At 34.7% G+C, this 17,891-nt stretch overlaps 3 protein-coding genes across 5 annotated transcripts; 2 read left to right on the top strand and 1 right to left on the bottom strand.

The window, feature by feature from the left end:
- The first annotated feature begins 388 nt into the window (after window positions 1-388).
- Window positions 389-3,434, top strand: LOC120277302 (transmembrane protein 184 homolog DDB_G0279555-like). The gene is made up of 5 exons (XM_039284089.1): window positions 389-538; window positions 1,646-1,937; window positions 2,035-2,157; window positions 2,386-2,676; window positions 3,063-3,434. The coding sequence occupies exons 2-5, from the start codon at window positions 1,674-1,676 to the stop codon at window positions 3,258-3,260; spliced, it is 876 nt and encodes a 291-aa protein (XP_039140023.1). The 5' UTR covers window positions 389-538; window positions 1,646-1,673; the 3' UTR covers window positions 3,261-3,434.
- Window positions 3,435-3,520: 86 nt separating this feature from the next.
- On the bottom strand, window positions 3,521-6,026 carry LOC120277303. 3 transcript variants are annotated; one of them, XM_039284090.1, is made up of 4 exons: window positions 5,883-6,026; window positions 4,414-4,656; window positions 4,232-4,323; window positions 3,521-3,841 (listed from the first exon to the last, which is right to left on the bottom strand). In XM_039284090.1, exons 2-3 carry the CDS (start codon window positions 4,594-4,596, stop codon window positions 4,267-4,269), a joined length of 240 nt encoding a protein of 79 aa, XP_039140024.1. In that variant the 5' UTR covers window positions 4,597-4,656; window positions 5,883-6,026; the 3' UTR covers window positions 3,521-3,841; window positions 4,232-4,266. The 3 variants fall into 3 exon arrangements, with proteins under 3 accessions (XP_039140024.1, XP_039140025.1, XP_039140026.1); XM_039284091.1 differs by having other exon boundaries at window positions 5,887-5,989; XM_039284092.1 differs by lacking the exon at window positions 5,883-6,026 and adding an exon at window positions 5,073-5,091.
- A 2,096-nt stretch (window positions 6,027-8,122) lies between these two features.
- LOC120277319 (ADP-ribosylation factor GTPase-activating protein AGD5-like) lies at window positions 8,123-13,814 on the top strand. Its single transcript, XM_039284112.1, has 10 exons — window positions 8,123-8,401; window positions 9,418-9,476; window positions 9,588-9,678; window positions 10,290-10,344; window positions 10,484-10,574; window positions 10,681-10,885; window positions 11,735-12,023; window positions 12,301-12,476; window positions 12,814-13,109; window positions 13,547-13,814. The coding sequence occupies exons 1-10, from the start codon at window positions 8,153-8,155 to the stop codon at window positions 13,683-13,685; spliced, it is 1,650 nt and encodes a 549-aa protein (XP_039140046.1). The 5' UTR covers window positions 8,123-8,152; the 3' UTR covers window positions 13,686-13,814.
- Window positions 13,815-17,891: the final 4,077 nt, after the last annotated feature.

Here is a 17,891-nt window from a genome sequence, read left to right as displayed (position 1 = left end):
AATAAATAAATAACACGCAGCACATGCCCACAAAAACTCACCAAATTAAACCACATGGATCATACATGATGGATGATGCATTACATAGTCAAATTCAAACTCATTCCAAAAAGGATTTGTTCTAGAAGGTCAAGGAGGACGAACAAGAATTAGAGAATGAATTCATTGGTTAAATCTGGGCAGGTCGGCACCGTGGGGAGATCAAATGTTTTGTTTGAGCCAGTAAACAGGGGTTTCTCAATTCTCATTCATACAGATATGCAGGCAATGGACATATACATACAAAACAACAACTCTGATGTTAATTAATCTCCCCAGTGTTAAGACCGCGTAGGAAACAATGGCTCTGTGGGCCCAGTGTCAATAATGTCTTGTTAATAAAACTAAGGTCCTCTTTATTATTTTCACCAACTCAACGCTTTAGAGAGATAGAGGGACAGGACTTCAGAGTTCGAGTTCTCTATTATCAGGGATAGATGGATAGATAGTGGGATCTGAATCATCGAAAGTCAAATTCATAGTGGGATCTAAAATCTATGTAAGTCATACTTCACTTTTTTAATCACGCATGCTTTTCTCATTCACCATCTTTTTATTTATTATGTGAGATTGCAAGATCGATGGTAGGTTACTTGAATCAGTTCTTTGTTCCTTTTGTCGAGTTCCGTCACTGACCTCTCTTTCTTTTCATTGTTCTGAGAAAATCATACTCTAGATGTGTCCGATTGATACAGCCCCTTATTTTTTAGATGATTTATTCATGTTTTTTTTTGGGTTTGCTGATGATTTTGCCCAAAACATAAAGTAGCAGAGAAGCACATCTCTGTCCATGTTGTGTTGGTCTAAATAATGGTTTCTGTAGAAAAAAAGATCAATCCTATTGTACATATAAGATAGGTGATGGATTCCTATTGCCTTTTTTCTGGTTTATCAGTGCATACAACAAAAGTTGTACTATTTTCTCTTTCCTTCTTTGTAATATGTTGATGTTGTTGATGTGTGTTAGTTTCTACTAAGTCTTGCAGAATTCTTGTGAAGAAATTAGTACGAGTTTTGAGATTGAGATATGGATGTGCAATATCAAACTGGTAGTTGTTTAAGATTCCTAGACATCTATACAGTAAGCGTTGTTTATGCTATTTGATGTTATAAAATTCTTTGATGCGGATTAGATTTAAGCTGGAGACACTGTAATTGTCATCCCTATTAACTTTGACGGTTGATAAGCTTTTTTTCTATTAGCATTGACGTGAACTGCCAGTCACTAAGTGCTCATCAATATATATTCTGCATTTCCCCTTCTAAAATTATTTAGAGTATGAAACAGCTTCCCCATGAGGTCGTTTGAAATTAAATTGCATTATTTACATGTTTGTGCTAGGTATTTTAGAGTATCTAAATTAGAAATAGTTCATATCCACTCTTGAGCAATCCATGGTTGATGTTTGCACAATAGTCATTGGAACTTATCACGCATGCCTTAAGAGAACTTCCTTTTACCATCTCTTGTGCTTGCAATTGTGATGTTTATAAAGAAAACGATAAGAAGCCAAAGATGATCATCAGTATGAGAGCTGTCTTTTGCTTTTCAATGCCCTTGTTACAGTTTCCTGTTAACATTCTAAATGTGTGTTTTTTTTTCCAGATTGTGCTTGCCAGCTTCATCTTGCTGAATGGAAATAATAAACATGAACCCCCGGACATTCACTCTACTAGTGACAGGATCCTGTGTGATGCTGTCAGTCCATTTTACAATACGGTTGCTATCACAGCATCTTTTCCATTGGAAGAACCCCAAAGAACAGAAGGCCATTCTGGTCATCATACTTATGGCCCCTTTATATGCCATTGTCTCCTTTGTTGGTCTGTTGGATATTCAGGGCAGTGAAGCCTTTTTCACATTCTTGGAGTCTGTCAAGGAATGCTATGAGGCCTTAGTAAATCCATGGCTTTAAACTCCCTGCTTGCAGTAAATCAGATTTGTATGCTATTGTCACTAGACTCACTACAACATTTTCCTTTCTCTGTTTACAGGTGATTGCCAAGTTCTTGGCCTTGATGTATAGTTACTTGAATATCTCTATCAGTAAGAACATAGTTCCTGATGAAATTAAAGGAAGGGAAATTCATCATTCTTTCCCTATGACTCTCTTTCAGGTATCATAATTTCACGCAACCATTAAAGTAATGCCACTTTGTCTTGATCAGTTAGCTATGCTTGTCTCCTGGTCTGTGTTTGACATCATAGTGCCCTGTCTTTATGGCTGCTATTGACTAAAAAACTTACCAGTCTCTGGAATATGAATAACATGTGTATCATGCACTGACTGCTTTCAGTGCTCATATAACCTAAACTTATCGTGATGAACATCTATGGAATTGCAGCCCCACTCTGTGAGATTAAATCATCATACTTTGAAGCTCCTTAAGTATTGGACATGGCAATTTGTCATAATTCGCCCAGTTTGTTCTGTCCTGATGATTGTTCTTGAACTTCTTGGATGGTACACAAGTTGGATCAGTTGGACGTTCACCATTATACTAAACATCTCCGTTTCCTTGGCATTGTACGCCTTGGTCATCTTCTACCATGTATTTGCGAAAGAGTTGGAGCCGCATAAACCTTTGGCGAAGTTCCTATGCATCAAAGGGATTGTCTTTTTCTGCTTTTGGCAGGTATTGCAAATTTTTTTGAGATCAATGATATTTGCATTTATACTATTTATAAGCATGTTGCTGATTACTGATGCCTAGTGGTGGTCATGAAGTTTAAGCTTTGGCAGAGTAGCATGTTGATGTGCTAATAAACATTGTTTGTCAATGCATTTAGACCAAGCCATACAAAAACTCTTAAGCCAAAAACATTTCCATAATAAGCCATTTGTGAGGCCTGTTGTAATCTTCGTGAGCTGGTCCTGTTGAGCAATCCAAGTTCTTTAATTTAGTGGACAAGATAAATGTTTATGTACGTTAATAAACATCATATGTGATGAAATCTACATATCCTTTCTATTGTATTTCGTATTCTGGTCATTTCATGTTTTACTTGGTGCTGCTGGCAGGGTTTGGCATTAGAAGGCTTAACAGCAGCAGGAGTCATTCGCTCTCACCATTTCTGGTTAGACGTGGAGCATATTCAGGAGGCTCTGCAGAATGTCATGGTTATTCTGGAGATGGTCGTTTTCTCTATCGTTCAGCGTTATGCGTACTCTGCCATCCCATACACTGGAGCCAGCGTAGACAAGCCCAAACATGAATAAAAGAAAAAATATGTGATTTGCAGTTGTTTTAGAATAAATTTGATGCATTGGAAGTAAATCCACCGACTTTTTACTGCTTATCATTGTCATCACATTGCAGTGTGCTCTATCTACATCTTAAACAATGGCTACTGCCTACTGGCATCATGAATGGATGGATATATTATGCTATTATTTTCTTGAGCCTTCAATTGATTTTTGCATTTTCATAATTTCTCCAACTTGTTGGCAAGAATGGCTTAATGTCATGGAAGCAAAAATCTCACAACTTAAATATGAAACATTAAGGAGAATCCAAATAACAAGCTTCACCACCAAAATTAATACAGAAAACATCTTTACAAAAACCCCTCTCTAGCGGGTAAAGGTTCCAGCAGCGGCAGTTGCTTTAACCCCATGAAAACAAAGAAGGCCTTTACAGATAACTGTAGATTTCCATTATAACTGCATTACTAATCAAATCAAAGATGAAAAGATAACCAAGCTTTCGTATAAACAGAACCAAAGACTATCAGATTCTCGCATTCCATTAAAGTACTCCCAATGATGCATGGGTTCCATCTCCGTCATGATAAAAGTCCCTGTATTTAAAACAAAAAATAAAAAAAAATAAAAATCAATTCCCAATTTCAGTACATGCTGCCGAAATTTTAAGAGCTACAAAGTGGCCAATCAAATTAATTCCGAGAGAGCTTCCACAACTGACAGTGGGACTACATTAGGTCCATAAAAGAAGTGGGACAAGCGAGTAAATAGGTGTGTATGCCCATACAAGTTCCATGAACAATGTTAGACTGTCAGACTACCCATTTTCATTCAAAGGGAAACAAAATTCAATTATCCTTCTGTATATATAATAGAATCTCAGGTGTAAATAATGATAGATATTTTGCAATTTTCCATTCACAGCAGATTCTTTAAGGTGCATCTAATTGATATTACTGGAAGTTGGCAACCAAGAAGCAAAGTACCTTGGTTGTTTGCTAAATGAACAAGATGCTCATCTTCACAAAGAAAGCCCAGCAAAAAGTAGCTCCAGCTCTTCATCCTGTGACCTACTCCTCTGTGATCCAGAGCAGAAGAGAAATGAACATGAAAAGCAGCCCACAGATATAAACAATTTCTGAAGTTCAAATAAAGTGATTAGACTCGCCTCAATAGCCATAAGGTGTAGAATTTTGTTCAGCACACGCATGCGATGTACAGCATAGCTGCTATTAGGAGGAAGCTGATTAACTCTTGCAATTTCAGCATGGATTGCGCTCTTCTTGGTATCATTCCTTTCCTGTTTCTGGCATCCAACTATGGATTCCCTGAGGCTGGCCTCTTCCATCATTAGTCAGATCAAGGGTGTTGCCACCCTTGACATTATCAACCTGATCCAGCTTGGACATACCTGTAGAGATGGAGAAATTAGTAGTTTTTACCACTCTCGAAACAATACCAGCAGAAATGAACCAACAAAAGCAAATAAAAGAAATAATAAACAAAGACAAGTACAATACTAAAGGGCAAAATTAAACTATACGAAGATTGAAAATTGATAGAAAAAGGATCTGATGCTGCCCCAAAACACAAGATTTGCATTGAACTTTAAATAATTAGTTTCTAAAGTGCTCATTCAATAACCTTTAGCTAAGTAATAGTTTTCAATTACACTTTTAAGTTTTAAGTGAGTAAATACACATGAGAATAAAATAACAAACTACACTTTTCTTTTGGATAACTTCTGACATGGTCAAACATAAGCCAGAGTACACCGTGCTTGGAAGGCAAGTAAGCACAACAACATGATTTATTTGGTTCACCCACCAAGAAGCTCCATCAACAGGAAGGTCACCCACTAAATGAGATACAACACCCCTCTTTACAGTTGACGAATCTCGGCTACAAACAATTGTTTATAGAAAAAAAAAAATCTCACAAGACTTTCGGAAAGAGTAACAAGTTTTTGTAGGTCTTCCAGCTAGCCCTCATATCAATAACAACAACAATAATCAAATTGAGCAAACAAAATGGCAGAAAGACCTCATTATCTTTTCCAACATTTCTTTTATATCCACTTATTGAAGGCAAGAACACATCAAAACAAAGGTGTACCAAATCTTAGCCTGTTCTGCTGTTCTGCTCATTCCCTGACCATTGAGAGATACTTCCTTCGTTTAATCAATCAATATTCACTATTCAGCACAAATAGTTGACAGACCTACATCAAATCTAGTATCCTTGAACACTACACTAGTAACCGTGATGAAATTTCAGCGACATAAACATGGCAAGAATTTACTGCTACTCAGTATCCAGCACCTGTACGTGTCTTACTCTTACTATAGGATAGGAGGCTACCATTTAACCAATTCCTAAAAAGAGTAAGGAATTGGTCCCGATTGGGCGCTTTCCCAAATAATAAATTTCATTGAATCAGTATTGAAGCAAGTTCTATCTATGTATCTATAAGCCCTAGAATCTATGATTTGTGTAACTCGGCAAGAAAGAAGAACAAAAAAATTATTATACCATGTCCTCTTAAAAACACAAAAAACAGAAAAACAATTAGGATGGATGGAGATTTCACCCAATAGCAGCAATTCAAAAACAAGAGAATCATGAGAGAAAGCTTACTTACGGTCCGGATCTCGCCTCGCCGCGCCGCGCCCGCGTCGTGAGAGAACGAAGCCCTGCTCCGGAGAAAATCTATAACAAGGCTTTATCCAAAGTATGACAAAAAAAAAATTACAGGGGATAACAATAACGAGTGGATTAATATTCATATTTTTTTGTTGAAAAGTAAATATTAATAATAATGACAAGAACATATTAATTAAGTAAATAAAAAAAAAGCTAAATTTATAAAATACACATATACCCTTTTTAATGCAAGTTGTTTATCATTTTTTTAAAAAACCACTGATAACCTCTTGGTTCAACTCCTGGTCAATAATGATAAGTCTAAAACGCTCTTTTTCCACCGAGATTTATGCACGTCTCAGAGCCTCCAATGGGTTCACTCCGCTCCTTTTCCCAACAAAAAAAAACCGCCTTTCTCTGGCTTCAGTACGCTAGTGGAGCTGCATCAAAAAGCAAGGAGGACAAGGGACCATTGGTCGGACGAACCGCGGGTTGAGACTTTGCCACTCTTGACTTTGGATGTCATGTCACTTGGCCCGCCCTGCACTTGTCCTGTTATCTTTCATGTTTTCAAAGAGATTGACGATCATAAACCATGTGAAAATAGATTTCTTTTAATCTCTTCTCCCATTAATAATACTTTTTCCCTTGCTGGTGAATGGTGAATGGTGAATGGTGATCAACAACGATGGCAGACTGGAAGTACAAGCAGAGAACTCGTAAATGAACACAAATAAAAAGCAACGCTTCAACTAATTAATTAGATACCCAGGCAAAGGCAGCTCTGTCATCCGTGCGTAATTAATTAGATGGTATTGTCGCAGTCGCAGGTGACTATCAATCAACCACTTACTTTAATTTGATCTGTTAAATACTACAAGTTTGCTTGAAAGCAAGTTTAGCGATGGAACAGTGTGACCACTTGTTCTTTTCAGCAGATTGATAATCGATTGAATTAGCCTTCAGACATTCACGATGACTGCATTGCAGCAGCTTTTCCTTATGCCGTCCTGATCCTATTCACGAGCTGTTAATTATAATACAGTTGCCAGGCTCCACCTACCTACCAACCTTCTGAAACTTGCTGACATTTGTCTCTCTAAATCCATCAATTACCATTCTCCATCATTGTTTATAATTCAGCTTGTGCAAATCATTATATTTATTATATATATATATATATATATATACATGATAAGAAAACACTTGACAACTAGATACAGGTTGCAAGTTGTAAACGCACCGCGCTTGTGTGGATTTGTTTGACATACTTGCAAATATCATAACATCTCTCAAATATTATCATATTCGACTCTCGTCGCCGCAAGTGCTATATATTACGATCAATTCCGGTATAACAAAACCATAAAGAATGTTTGTTGGTTTGGTAAGTAGAGTGCTGCATGTGATCATCTTGACATGATTGCCCTTGAGATAATTGGATGCGCATCCGTTGACTGAAAAGGGATAAGTATTTAATTATGATTTGAAATACTAAATAAACCATCTTTATTCTTAATAAACAGAGCCCCAAGGAAGAGTCTTCCTTTGTGCTTTGTGGACCAATGGGTCACTCCACATTTCCTCTTTAAGATTTAATTCTACTTTCTATAGTTCTATTTGGCCTTTGGGTCTGACACGGAGTTAACGAAAGTGCCAGCATCCTTCCCGGCTTTGATTTGCGTAAATATAGTCTTCGAACTCTTGGTGAATAAACTCAACATCGTGGGCCATTACCAATTTAAACGTGCACGCGTACGGAATTGATTTGCGAGGTAGAATCGAAAATCTTGTAACACACACAGTCTAGTCAGTTAGGTCTTCCAAATCAATGAAAGAATTGGTAATTATAAATTTTTTAAATATATATAATCAGCTTAATTTAAAAATGTGAACAAACTATTTATTCAAATCTTAATTTTTAATTTGAGAAGATAATGAAATACTAATTTTGTTTATTATGTTAGTAGTTTTTAAAATAAATTTAATTATTTTTATAATAAAATAATTGATATTTTGTATTTTTTTAATAAAAATATTTAAATTTATTAAATTATACGAATTTTTCATCACATATTAAATATCTAAAAAGAATAATTTGCGATTTACGGGTTAGTGTGCAGCCATGATTCAGCACGTGTAATAAAATCAAACATTGTGGATAAAAATCAGAATAAGTAATTAAATTCCTATTTTCAATTATTAACACAAAAACAGCGAGGGAGGTCAAGAGAGAGTTTCGTTTCTCTCCCTCGCCCTTTTTTATGCTCTCTCTCTCTCTCTCTCTCTCTTTCTCTCTATCTCTCGTGTCTCGCTCAATCGGCATCCTCTCTTCCCGGCGTGCGGAGCGAGGAAGGGCCAGAGAAGGAGAGGTAGCCAACCCTGTTGTCACTCTTCTTCTTCATAAAGCTCCTTTTCCTATATTTTCTCCTCCATCGCTTCTCGAATTCTTGATCGCCATCATGAACGAGAAGGCCTCCGTTTCTAAGGAGCTTAATGCCAGACATAAAAAGGTGGTTATTATTATTTTTTTTTAAAAATTTTTCCCACCTTGGATCTCCCGATCTATTGTTCTCGGACCATGTTTTTGCATTTCTTTTCATCGAAAGATGTGTTTTTTTTTGTCGTTTGCTTGTTGGATTAACAATATGCAAGCTGTCGAATTTTGAGATCCGCGTTTCAGGTTATTGCTTTAGTTATCTCCGATATTGGATTTACTTGTATCCAGATGTATACTTGTGCTTTTGAGGTTGTTGATTTTGGGTGTATTTGGGTTGTAGAATTTAGATCCTTGTGTGTTTCGATCTTAATAACCACGACTCGCCGTTTGATTTTTCATTTTCTTTTTATTTTCTTTACCGAGGAACCTCCGGTTTGATCCTGTTGCGGTGAGATTAATGAGGACACTTAGTCATGATCGTTCCTGCTTTATCCTTGCAGTCTTCTCATTGACATGAAAATTTTTCTTTATATTTGTTACTGAGAAGTCCTGGTTTCTGGTATTAAGAAGAATCATGTGACAACAACGTTCATACTTATTATACTTCCTCGTAGTCTTAGTCATGTATTTTGATAGCCAATTGTTGTTCTTTGCTGTTAGATGATTAGTACATCAGATGCTGTCTGATCCTTGCATCTTGGAGGTTGTGTGGCATTTATTTGGAAAATAATATGATCTAGTTGATTGCTTATACAATCCTGTTTGGTTAAATTCTCAAGCAGCTTCTTTAATCTATGACTTGTGATTTTGTTGCCGCAAAGCTTGTTTTTTTTTGACAAGAGGAACAGACAGCCCGAAAGCCCTGCTAGTCAATCAGGGGCGTGCACAAGACTCGGTAGAACAAGTGGGGGCGGGGCCCCGCAAAGCTTGTTTTAATGTCCATTGAAAATTTATTACAGCTGGGACACGATCCCGTATTCTAGATTTTTTTTTTTTTAATGAAAGTGGATGAACTACATTTAAGATGAAGGAAAGTATTATGAAAAGGCCATATGATTAATTTATTCTATTTGGACCTAAAATTTGCAGATACTGGAGGGGCTGCTTAAATTGCCAGAGAACAGGGAGTGTGCTGATTGCAAATCCAAGTAACAATTGAGGATCAACACTTGTCTCATTGCATTTTATTGATTCTTATTGGAGATCTGTATTTTATTGAAAAATATTTATCAAATCAAAATCATATTATCTTCCTGCAGGGGTCCACGTTGGGCAAGTGTGAACCTTGGGATCTTCATATGCATGCAGTGTTCTGGAATCCATAGAAGTTTGGGGGTGCACATATCCAAGGTCATACCTTTTTTTGAACATATGGTGTACGCCGTTTGATTAATAAACTTACTTGCTTTTATAGTGTAATTACCTCTGTAAGCTGTGGTTGTTTATGTTGATGCTTTCTTAGTCAGAACTTACCTTGTACAGCGTGTTAACAAATTTGTTTGTTAATGATCTGTTGTTTTATAGAATTGTTTTCTTTGATATTTGTTGCTTCTTAAATCTAACATAATAAAGGATCACCATGAAGGATCCTTAAATGAAGAAATACGAGAACAAGGGTAAGGCACATTTCTTTCCACTTATAATATAGGTAGGCGTTGGAGGAAGGTTACCTTCCAAATATTATGTGTGGCTCTGGTCCATCCCGTGATAAAGCATTCATGATTTAGTTTATTGACATATATTTCTTCCGGAAGCCATTATGGCTAAAGTTGATTTATCTTTCCAGTTTCCATATCGATATTGGTGGCCGTATTGAATGACTAAACTTTCATGATTCTAAGAGTTAGTTTTACTTGCTTAAGATGTGTGATTCTTTGGAACTATTTATTGCGTTATTCATGATTAGGAGAAGTACAGTGATATCTAACTTCAGTTGATTATGCACCTGATGGCTGCTTCAGGTCAGATCTGCAACACTGGATACGTGGCTTCCGGAACAAGTTGCTTTTATTCAATGTAAATAAGTTAACCTCTTTCTTCAGGCTCTTTGTCTGCCACCTTTCTGTGCTTTTTTCTTTTCATTCAAATGCTATAGCTGAAACAGGCCTGTGACAATACTGATGCTTTATTTTGGTTCTCTTGTTCCATTTTGCAGCCATGGGTAATGAAAGGTCAAATAGTTACTGGGAAGCAGAATTGCCTCCAAACTATGACAGAGTTGGGATTGAAAATTTTATTCGTGCAAAGTATGAAGATTCTCATTTTATTTCCTGTGTCTCTCTCTCTTGTCTGGAGAGTTCCTGCAATAACTGGCTCATGTTGTAAACCTCTTTAAAAATATGGAATTGGCAGATATGAAGATAAAAGATGGATACCCAGAGATGAAAAATCAAGGCCACCTTCGAGGGGTCGAGAAGAAAAGACTTTTGATTATAGGCAGAAGCCAAGTGAGAGAAATGGAAACAGTTTAAGTAATAAGCTAGAGTCTTCTGAGGAATGTAGGCTTCCTGCTCACACTGCCAAGAAAAGCATTACAGCTACTAAAGTTTCAAATCAGGTAAACTTAATTTATGTATATTCTAAGGCCTTGTACACTTACTCCTTTTCCATTCAGTGTTAATCATGATGCTATTGTAAGGATAAGGTTCTCAACTAAGCTCCTTGGCTACCTATATTTTGGCTAGCCTTTATCTGTGTTAGCTTCAATATCTGATTTTTTTGAACTTCTTTAAGTTTGACCAATACAATTTATGCTATTCTAAGACTCGGGCCCCATTGATGGCACGCAAATGAAAGGATATTGTATTTCCCAGATTATCATATTTAATTATGAAGTTAATAGCCTAGATGTATCTGTTTCTGCACATATTTGTTTCATATTCTAATTGATGTCTTCAATTTTCTTTGTGAGAAGATGGTTTTAGTGTGATTCAGCTTGTCAAGGAGAGGCGGAACTTGGTTGCTGGAGAAATATTCTGGAATATTCTAGTGGGCTATTATCATTTTCATTTGTGATTACTGCTTCATTCTTCAATATGAGTAGCACAAAGATACAATTGAGATTGCCATTATAAATCAAACTCCTCCCCTTCTTATCATTTAAATGTGAGCTATGTGACTCATTTCGATGCTTGAATTGTTTTCTTTGGCACTTGTTGGTACTTATTGATAGAGGACAGCACTATGTTCTTTCAAAATGTATTTGTTTTGCCCCAGCTGTTATGCTGGTCAAAAGAGTGCACGAGTCTACTTTCTCTAAAATGTTTTGTAGCTCCTTATATTGTTGGACATTTTAATCCTAGCTAGATGTGTTGTTTTATAATGCTTATAATTATATCTTACATACGGATATTGTGATATCTAGATTCTACTGTATGCTCCCTGACATGACTGACTGTAAAATCAGGTTTCCTCAGAATCAAAGGCAGAAATAAACTTGCCCAAGGCTGAACCTCCACAAACTTCAGAGATAGCTCCTGCAAAAACTCTCTCTCCACCTAGTAAAGCTGATAATTCACCTGCCAAAGCTGATGCTACTCCTGTACCTCCTGTGAAAGTTGATACTCCACCTGTACCACCTCCAAAAGTTGATTATGCAACTGATCTCTTTAATATGCTTACTATGGATGCTTCCCCTAGTGAAACTGGATCTAAATCGTCTTCGGCTGATGATAATGCATGGGCAGGATTCCAGTGTGAGTTTTATTTCCTTTTTTCATGATACCATGAGTAGTCAAGGATGTGTTCCTCTTGTTTGGTACCTGATGTCTACAATTATTGAAGTTTAGATTTTAAGATTTAAAGCAATAGTCTTCAAATGCAAGCTCAAAACACAATATAGGTTATTATTCCTGTCTTTGCTGTAACTTATGTGGTATGGTCACTAATGAGTTTTTATGCCATGATACCAGTGTATTTACCTGTATTGTTTCTTCCAGTGACAATTTCTATGCTAATTCTCACAACCTGCAGCTGCGGATGCCACAACTGCTAACAATAGTGGCACTACAACAAATCCAGTTGAAAGGAAAAACCAGGCTACTGGAGTTGAAGACTTATTTGTAGCTTCACCACCAATGTCACAAACTCTGGCTCCCACAAAATCTCAGGCAACTGTAAAGAATGATATCATGAGCCTTTTTGAAAAGGTATGTTCTGCTCCTGAAAATAGCATTGAAAGCTTTACTAGGCTGCTTACTTTTTATAGACAAAATGACAAGTAATGCACATTCTGCACGTACCTCAGTTGCTGCTAATTTTCTGCTTAATGCATTCTAGTCAACAATTGGACCTGCCAGCCAATGAGGCTTAGGCTAGGTTCTGGGCAGTGCCCACTCTTCATAAGGAAATATGCGTCATGAACAACAGCTCATTGTTTGGTGTATCTTGTCTGGATTTAATGTAGTGTCAAGTCATTTTCTTAGTTTTTTCTTGGTTTTGATTTGAAGAGGCAAAACAATCACAAATTTGTTGTTGGTGTTGCAGACCAATATAGTATCACCATACTCTGTGCATCAACAGCAGCTTGCATTCCTTTCACAGCAACAAGCTGCTCACATGGCTGCTGCTAAATCTTCTGGTAGTTCTTTGCCCACTGTTCCTCTTCCCCCAAATGGGAGCCCCCCAATACAAAACTGGACAAACCATGGTTATCAAATTCCAGCAAGGGCACCGATGGTTGGACAAAATGGAGTCAACAACTTGAGTCAGGTAACGCAGTTTGGGAACATCAGGGCTGCCTATCCTTATGGAAGTTATGGAGCATTTCCTACGCCGCCCAGGTAGTGATCCCACCCTCTTATGATTGTGCTTTTCTCATAAATTAACTACATACTGCTGTCCATTGGATTTGAACCCTTATCTCCTCAAAGGCTTACATAGTCTCTTAATTTAAATATTTCATGATTTCATGGTTAATAGAGAGTTTCTGTTTTAATAATTACTTATTTAGTTTGGCATTTTCAAGGTTTGATTTAGCAAAAACATTCAGTAATGTCAGTGTTATCACCATATGCTTTGGAAGCCGTATCTTCATCTAAGCGTTGGGGATGAGTGTTTTTCCCCCTAAACTAGCATTGTGATTAGGGAACGGTGTATTTTATATCCTTCTATGTTAGCAAGCTTTGTATTCCTTGCATTATACCCTGCCTGGTCCCCCATCTTTAACATCCATCTCATCAAGTTTCCCTCTTGCTGCTAATTTGTCTTTTTCTTGCAGCATGTACCCAGGCATGTCCAACAATGGGATAAGCAATGGGGTTGCGAGCAGGCCATCTGCACCTTCTGTCAGCCCTGTGCGATCCGGCAGTGATTATGACTTCTCGTCATTAACTCAAGGAATGTTCTCCAAACCTTGAAACTGTTTGCTGCAGGTACGCTGAGTGGATTTTTCTTCATGGTGAGACCCATGGTTTTTAATGATAAAGCATATCAGTTGAGGCTCTCTTGAACCCTTGGCGCCAACTAGTTGTAGATGCAGTAAAAAACCATTTCTTGTTGATGTCATTTGATATTGAGCAGTTTTTCAGGACTAGTAAATATAAGCATTATTTGCCAGTGTTTGTGATGGTCGGAGATCTTCCATCAAGGGAGATGCTATTGGTATTGTTTGCTAAGAATGGCAAAGAAAATTATTTTAAATTTGGAAGTACATAAATGTCTCATTTGAACATAGTGACACAATTGGGTGGAGCAATGATAGAATGCTGGTTGGTTCCAATGGAGATAGAATGTATCGCAAAGCGGTTGCCTGCGATACATGATATTCTTGTCATATATTTTACCAAGGCTCATTGTTCGAAGCATGCAGAATATTCTGAACCAATCTAGTTTGCTCTGTGATAGCTGCCTGAAACTTGAGAACATGGACTGCACGGGCAACTCCACCATAATAAAGAGCAAAGCTTTCAGCATTATTGTATTCCCTTGGTAATTTGAACAAACTGCTTTTTTTAGGTGCCCCTTTTCTTCCAGATGCTCAGGTGCACTCGGTTACCAGTTCAGCTAGCTTGGAATGAAGGTATAGCAATTCTTCTGGTACCTCCATCATATCGGGAGTGTTTATTCTACGGAAAGTGATCTGAAGTAGGGAAATAGAAGAAGTGTTACTTCTTTGAAATAGATAAAAGTGATGTCACTTTCAGCATTTTTAGTGATCATTTGTTCGATAAATGAGAATAGAATCCATTATTATATTGAAATTTGTTAAAAGAAGTCCGGCAGAGCCTTGTTCTCGTATCCCCGCCCTCTTGACCATGACATGCCATTTGGCGGCCCGAATGCCAGCTATCATGAAGAGAGGTCACGTAGGGTTAAGGTAGCATAGAGTGCCCTTCCAGCATCTAGGGGCCAAACTCAATGTCATGTGCATCCCTCGTAAGTCATTTTTCCCCTGGTTGCGTCAGAAAATAAAAATAATTTTTTTATTGGAAGTTCAGTTTAATTTTTGTGATTAGGATTTGACTAATTTTCGAAAATCAGAGGTGTTCACGGTAATTATATATTCGAGATTTGGGCAATTTTTAAAGGGTATAGTAAGGAGGAATGTCCAAATTTTTCAATAGATATTTTTCATGCATAACAATGTAAAAAATATAAATTACAAAAATCTTTCTCTTTTCGAATAATAAAATTAAAAATTTTAGGAGGTGATAGGTGTAATTATATAATTGAGATTTGGGGAATTTTTAAAGGCTATAGTAAGGAAAAAAATATTAAACTTTTTGAATAGATGTTTTTTCATCCATAACGGTGTATAAAAAAAAATTACAAAAAATTTTCTCTGTCGGATAATAAAATTAAAATTTTAGAAGTTGTTACGTGTACTTATGTAATTGGGATTTGGATAATTTTTAAAAGCTATACTAAGGAAAAATGTCTAGTTTTTATAACGGATATTTTTCATGCATAACTGTATATAAAACATAAATTACAAACTTTTTTTAGGATAATAAAAATAAAAATTTTATGAGTTGTTAGGGCTAATTATGTAATTGAGATTTGGGTAATTTTTAAAAGCTATAGTAAAGAGAAATGTCTAAATTTTTTAATAGATATTTTTCATACATAATCATCTAAAAAATATAAATTACGAAAATCTCTCTTTTCGAATAACAAAATTAAAAATTTTAGGAGGTGTTAGGCGTAATCATATAAAGAGATTTGGGTAATTTTTAATGGCTATTGTAATTAGAAATGTTTAAATTTTTAATAGATATTTTTCATGTATAATCATGTAAAAAATATAAATACAAAAATCTTTATTTTTCGAATGATAAAATTAAAAATTTTAGGAGATTTGAGTAATTTTTAAAAGCTATAAAGTAAGGAAAAATTGTCAAACTTTTTAAATAGATTTTTTTCATCCATAACCGTGTATAAAATAAAAATTACAAAAAATTTTGTCTGTCGATAATAAAATTAAATTTCAGAAGATGTTACATGTAATTATGTAATTGTCATTTGGATATTTTTTAAAGGTTATAGTAAGGAAAAATGTCTACAATTTTTTAATAGATAGTTTGCATACATAACCGTCTATAAAACATAGATTACAAACATTTTTCTTTATGGGATAATAAAAATAAAACTTTTATGAGGTATTAGGGGTAATTATTTAATTGAGATTTTTCAATTTTTAATGGCTATAGTAAGGAGAAATGTCCAAATTTTGGAATAGATATTTTTTATGCATAACCATGCAAAAAAATTATATAAATTACAAAAATATTTCTCTTTTGAATAATAAAATAAAAATTTAAGGAGGTGTTAGGTATAATTACATAATTCAGATTTGGGCAATTTTTAAAGGCTATAGTAAGGAAAAAATGTCAAACTTTTTGAATAGAATTTTTTTCATCCTAACCATGTATAAAATAAAAATTACAAAAAAATTTCTCCGTCGGATAATAAAATTAAAATTTTAGAAGATGTTACGTGTAATCATGTAATTGGGATTTGGATAATTTTTAAAGACTATAGTAAGGAAAAATCTCTAGTTTTTTAAATAGATATGTTTCATGCATAATAGTCTATAAAACATAGATTACAAACATTTTTCTTTTTGGGATTTTAAAAAATATAAATTTTATGAGGTGTTAGGTTTAATTTTGTAATTGAGATTTGGGAAAATTTTAAAGGCTATATTAAAGAGAAATGTCTAAATTTTTGAATTGATATTTTTCATGCATAATCATGTAAAACATATAAATTACAAAAATATTTCTCTTTCGAGTAATAAAAATAAAAATTTTATGAGGTGTTAGGGGTAATTATGTAATTGAGATATGGGCAATTTTTAAATAGATTTTTTTTTCATCCATAACCATGTATAAAATAAAAATTACAAAAAAGTTTCTCTGTCGACAATGAAATTAAAATTTTAAAAGATGTTACGTGTAATTATTTATTTGGGATTTGGATAATTTTTAAAGGCTATAGTAAGGAAAAAAATGTCTAGTTTAGGGGTAATTATGCAATTGAGATTTCGGCCTAAATGCTAGAAATGTCCAATTTTTTAATAGATATTTTTCATGTGTAACTATGTAAAAAGTATAAATTACAAAAATCTCTCTTTTCGAATAATAAAATTAAAAATTTTAGTAGCTGTTAGGTAGGTGTAATAATATAATTGAGATTTGTTCAATTTTTAAAAGCTATAGTAAAGAAAAAATGTCACACTTTTTGAATAAATTTATTTCATCCATAACCATGTATAAAATAAAAATTAAAAAAGAAAATTCTCTGTCGGATAATAAAATTAAAATTTTAAAAGTTGTTACTTGTAATTATGTAATTGGAATTTGGATAATTTTTAAAGGCTATAGTAATGAAAAATGTCTAGTTTTTTTAATAGATATTTTTCATGCATAACCGTCTATAAAACATAGATTACAATTTTTTTTTTGAGATAATAAAAATAAAAATTTTATGAGGTGTTAGTGGTAATTATGTAATTGAGATTTGTCCAACTTTTAAAGGCTATAGTAAGGAGAAATGTCCAAATTTTTTAATCGATATCTTTCTTGCATAATCATGTAAAAAAATATAAATTACGAAAATCTTTCTCTTTCGAATAATAAATTTAAAATTTTAGGAGCTGATAGGTGTAATTATATAATTGAGATTTGGGGAATTTTTAAATACTATAGTAAGGAAAAAATGTCAAACTTTTTTAATAGATTTGTTTTCATCCATAACCGTGTATAAAATAAAAATTAGAAAAAAATTTCTCTATGAGATAATAAAATTAAAATTTTAGAAGATGTTACGTGTAATTATGTAATTAGGATTTGGATAATTTTTAGGGAAAATTACTGTTTACCCCTCAAGAATTTCAAAACTTTCCAAACAGCTCCTGTGAGTTTTGAATACCTCGACAGAGCCCTTCCTTTATTGTTTCACTTCCTTTTTGCCCCCTACATTATGAAATTCCATCATTGTCCTTAAACCTTTTTGCATACATTTTTTTCATTCTTTTTGCATTCCTTTTTACATATACTCATTTCTTAAACATAGAACTCATTTCTTAAACAGAGAGTTCATTTTTTAAACAGAGAGTTCAT

The sequence above is a fragment of the Dioscorea cayenensis genome, chromosome 15 (genome assembly GCF_009730915.1).
Source record: "Dioscorea cayenensis subsp. rotundata cultivar TDr96_F1 chromosome 15, TDr96_F1_v2_PseudoChromosome.rev07_lg8_w22 25.fasta, whole genome shotgun sequence".
In the NCBI taxonomy this organism is placed as follows: Eukaryota; Viridiplantae; Streptophyta; class Magnoliopsida; order Dioscoreales; family Dioscoreaceae; genus Dioscorea; species Dioscorea cayenensis.
This window is presented reverse-complemented; position numbering and strand designations above follow the sequence as displayed.

Excerpts from the sequence above, each read along its gene's own strand:
- LOC120277303 (XM_039284090.1), bottom strand. The coding sequence starts at position 4,596 with ATGATGGAAGAGGCCAGCCTCAGGGAATCCATAGTTGGATGCCAGAAA. Across the intron at positions 4,324-4,413 it reads TACACCTTATGGCTATTGAG|AGGAGTAGGTCACAGGATGA; the intron begins GCGAGTCTAATC and ends TCTGGATCACAG.
- LOC120277302 (XM_039284089.1), top strand. The coding sequence starts at position 1,674 with ATGGAAATAATAAACATGAACCCCCGGACATTCACTCTACTAGTGACA. Across the intron at positions 2,158-2,385 it reads TCCCTATGACTCTCTTTCAG|CCCCACTCTGTGAGATTAAA; the intron begins GTATCATAATTT and ends ATGGAATTGCAG. Across the intron at positions 2,677-3,062 it reads TCTTTTTCTGCTTTTGGCAG|GGTTTGGCATTAGAAGGCTT; the intron begins GTATTGCAAATT and ends TGCTGCTGGCAG.
- LOC120277319 (XM_039284112.1), top strand. The coding sequence starts at position 8,153 with ATGCTCTCTCTCTCTCTCTCTCTCTCTTTCTCTCTATCTCTCGTGTCT. Across the intron at positions 10,886-11,734 it reads CTACTAAAGTTTCAAATCAG|GTTTCCTCAGAATCAAAGGC; the intron begins GTAAACTTAATT and ends CTGTAAAATCAG. Across the intron at positions 12,477-12,813 it reads TCATGAGCCTTTTTGAAAAG|ACCAATATAGTATCACCATA; the intron begins GTATGTTCTGCT and ends TTGGTGTTGCAG.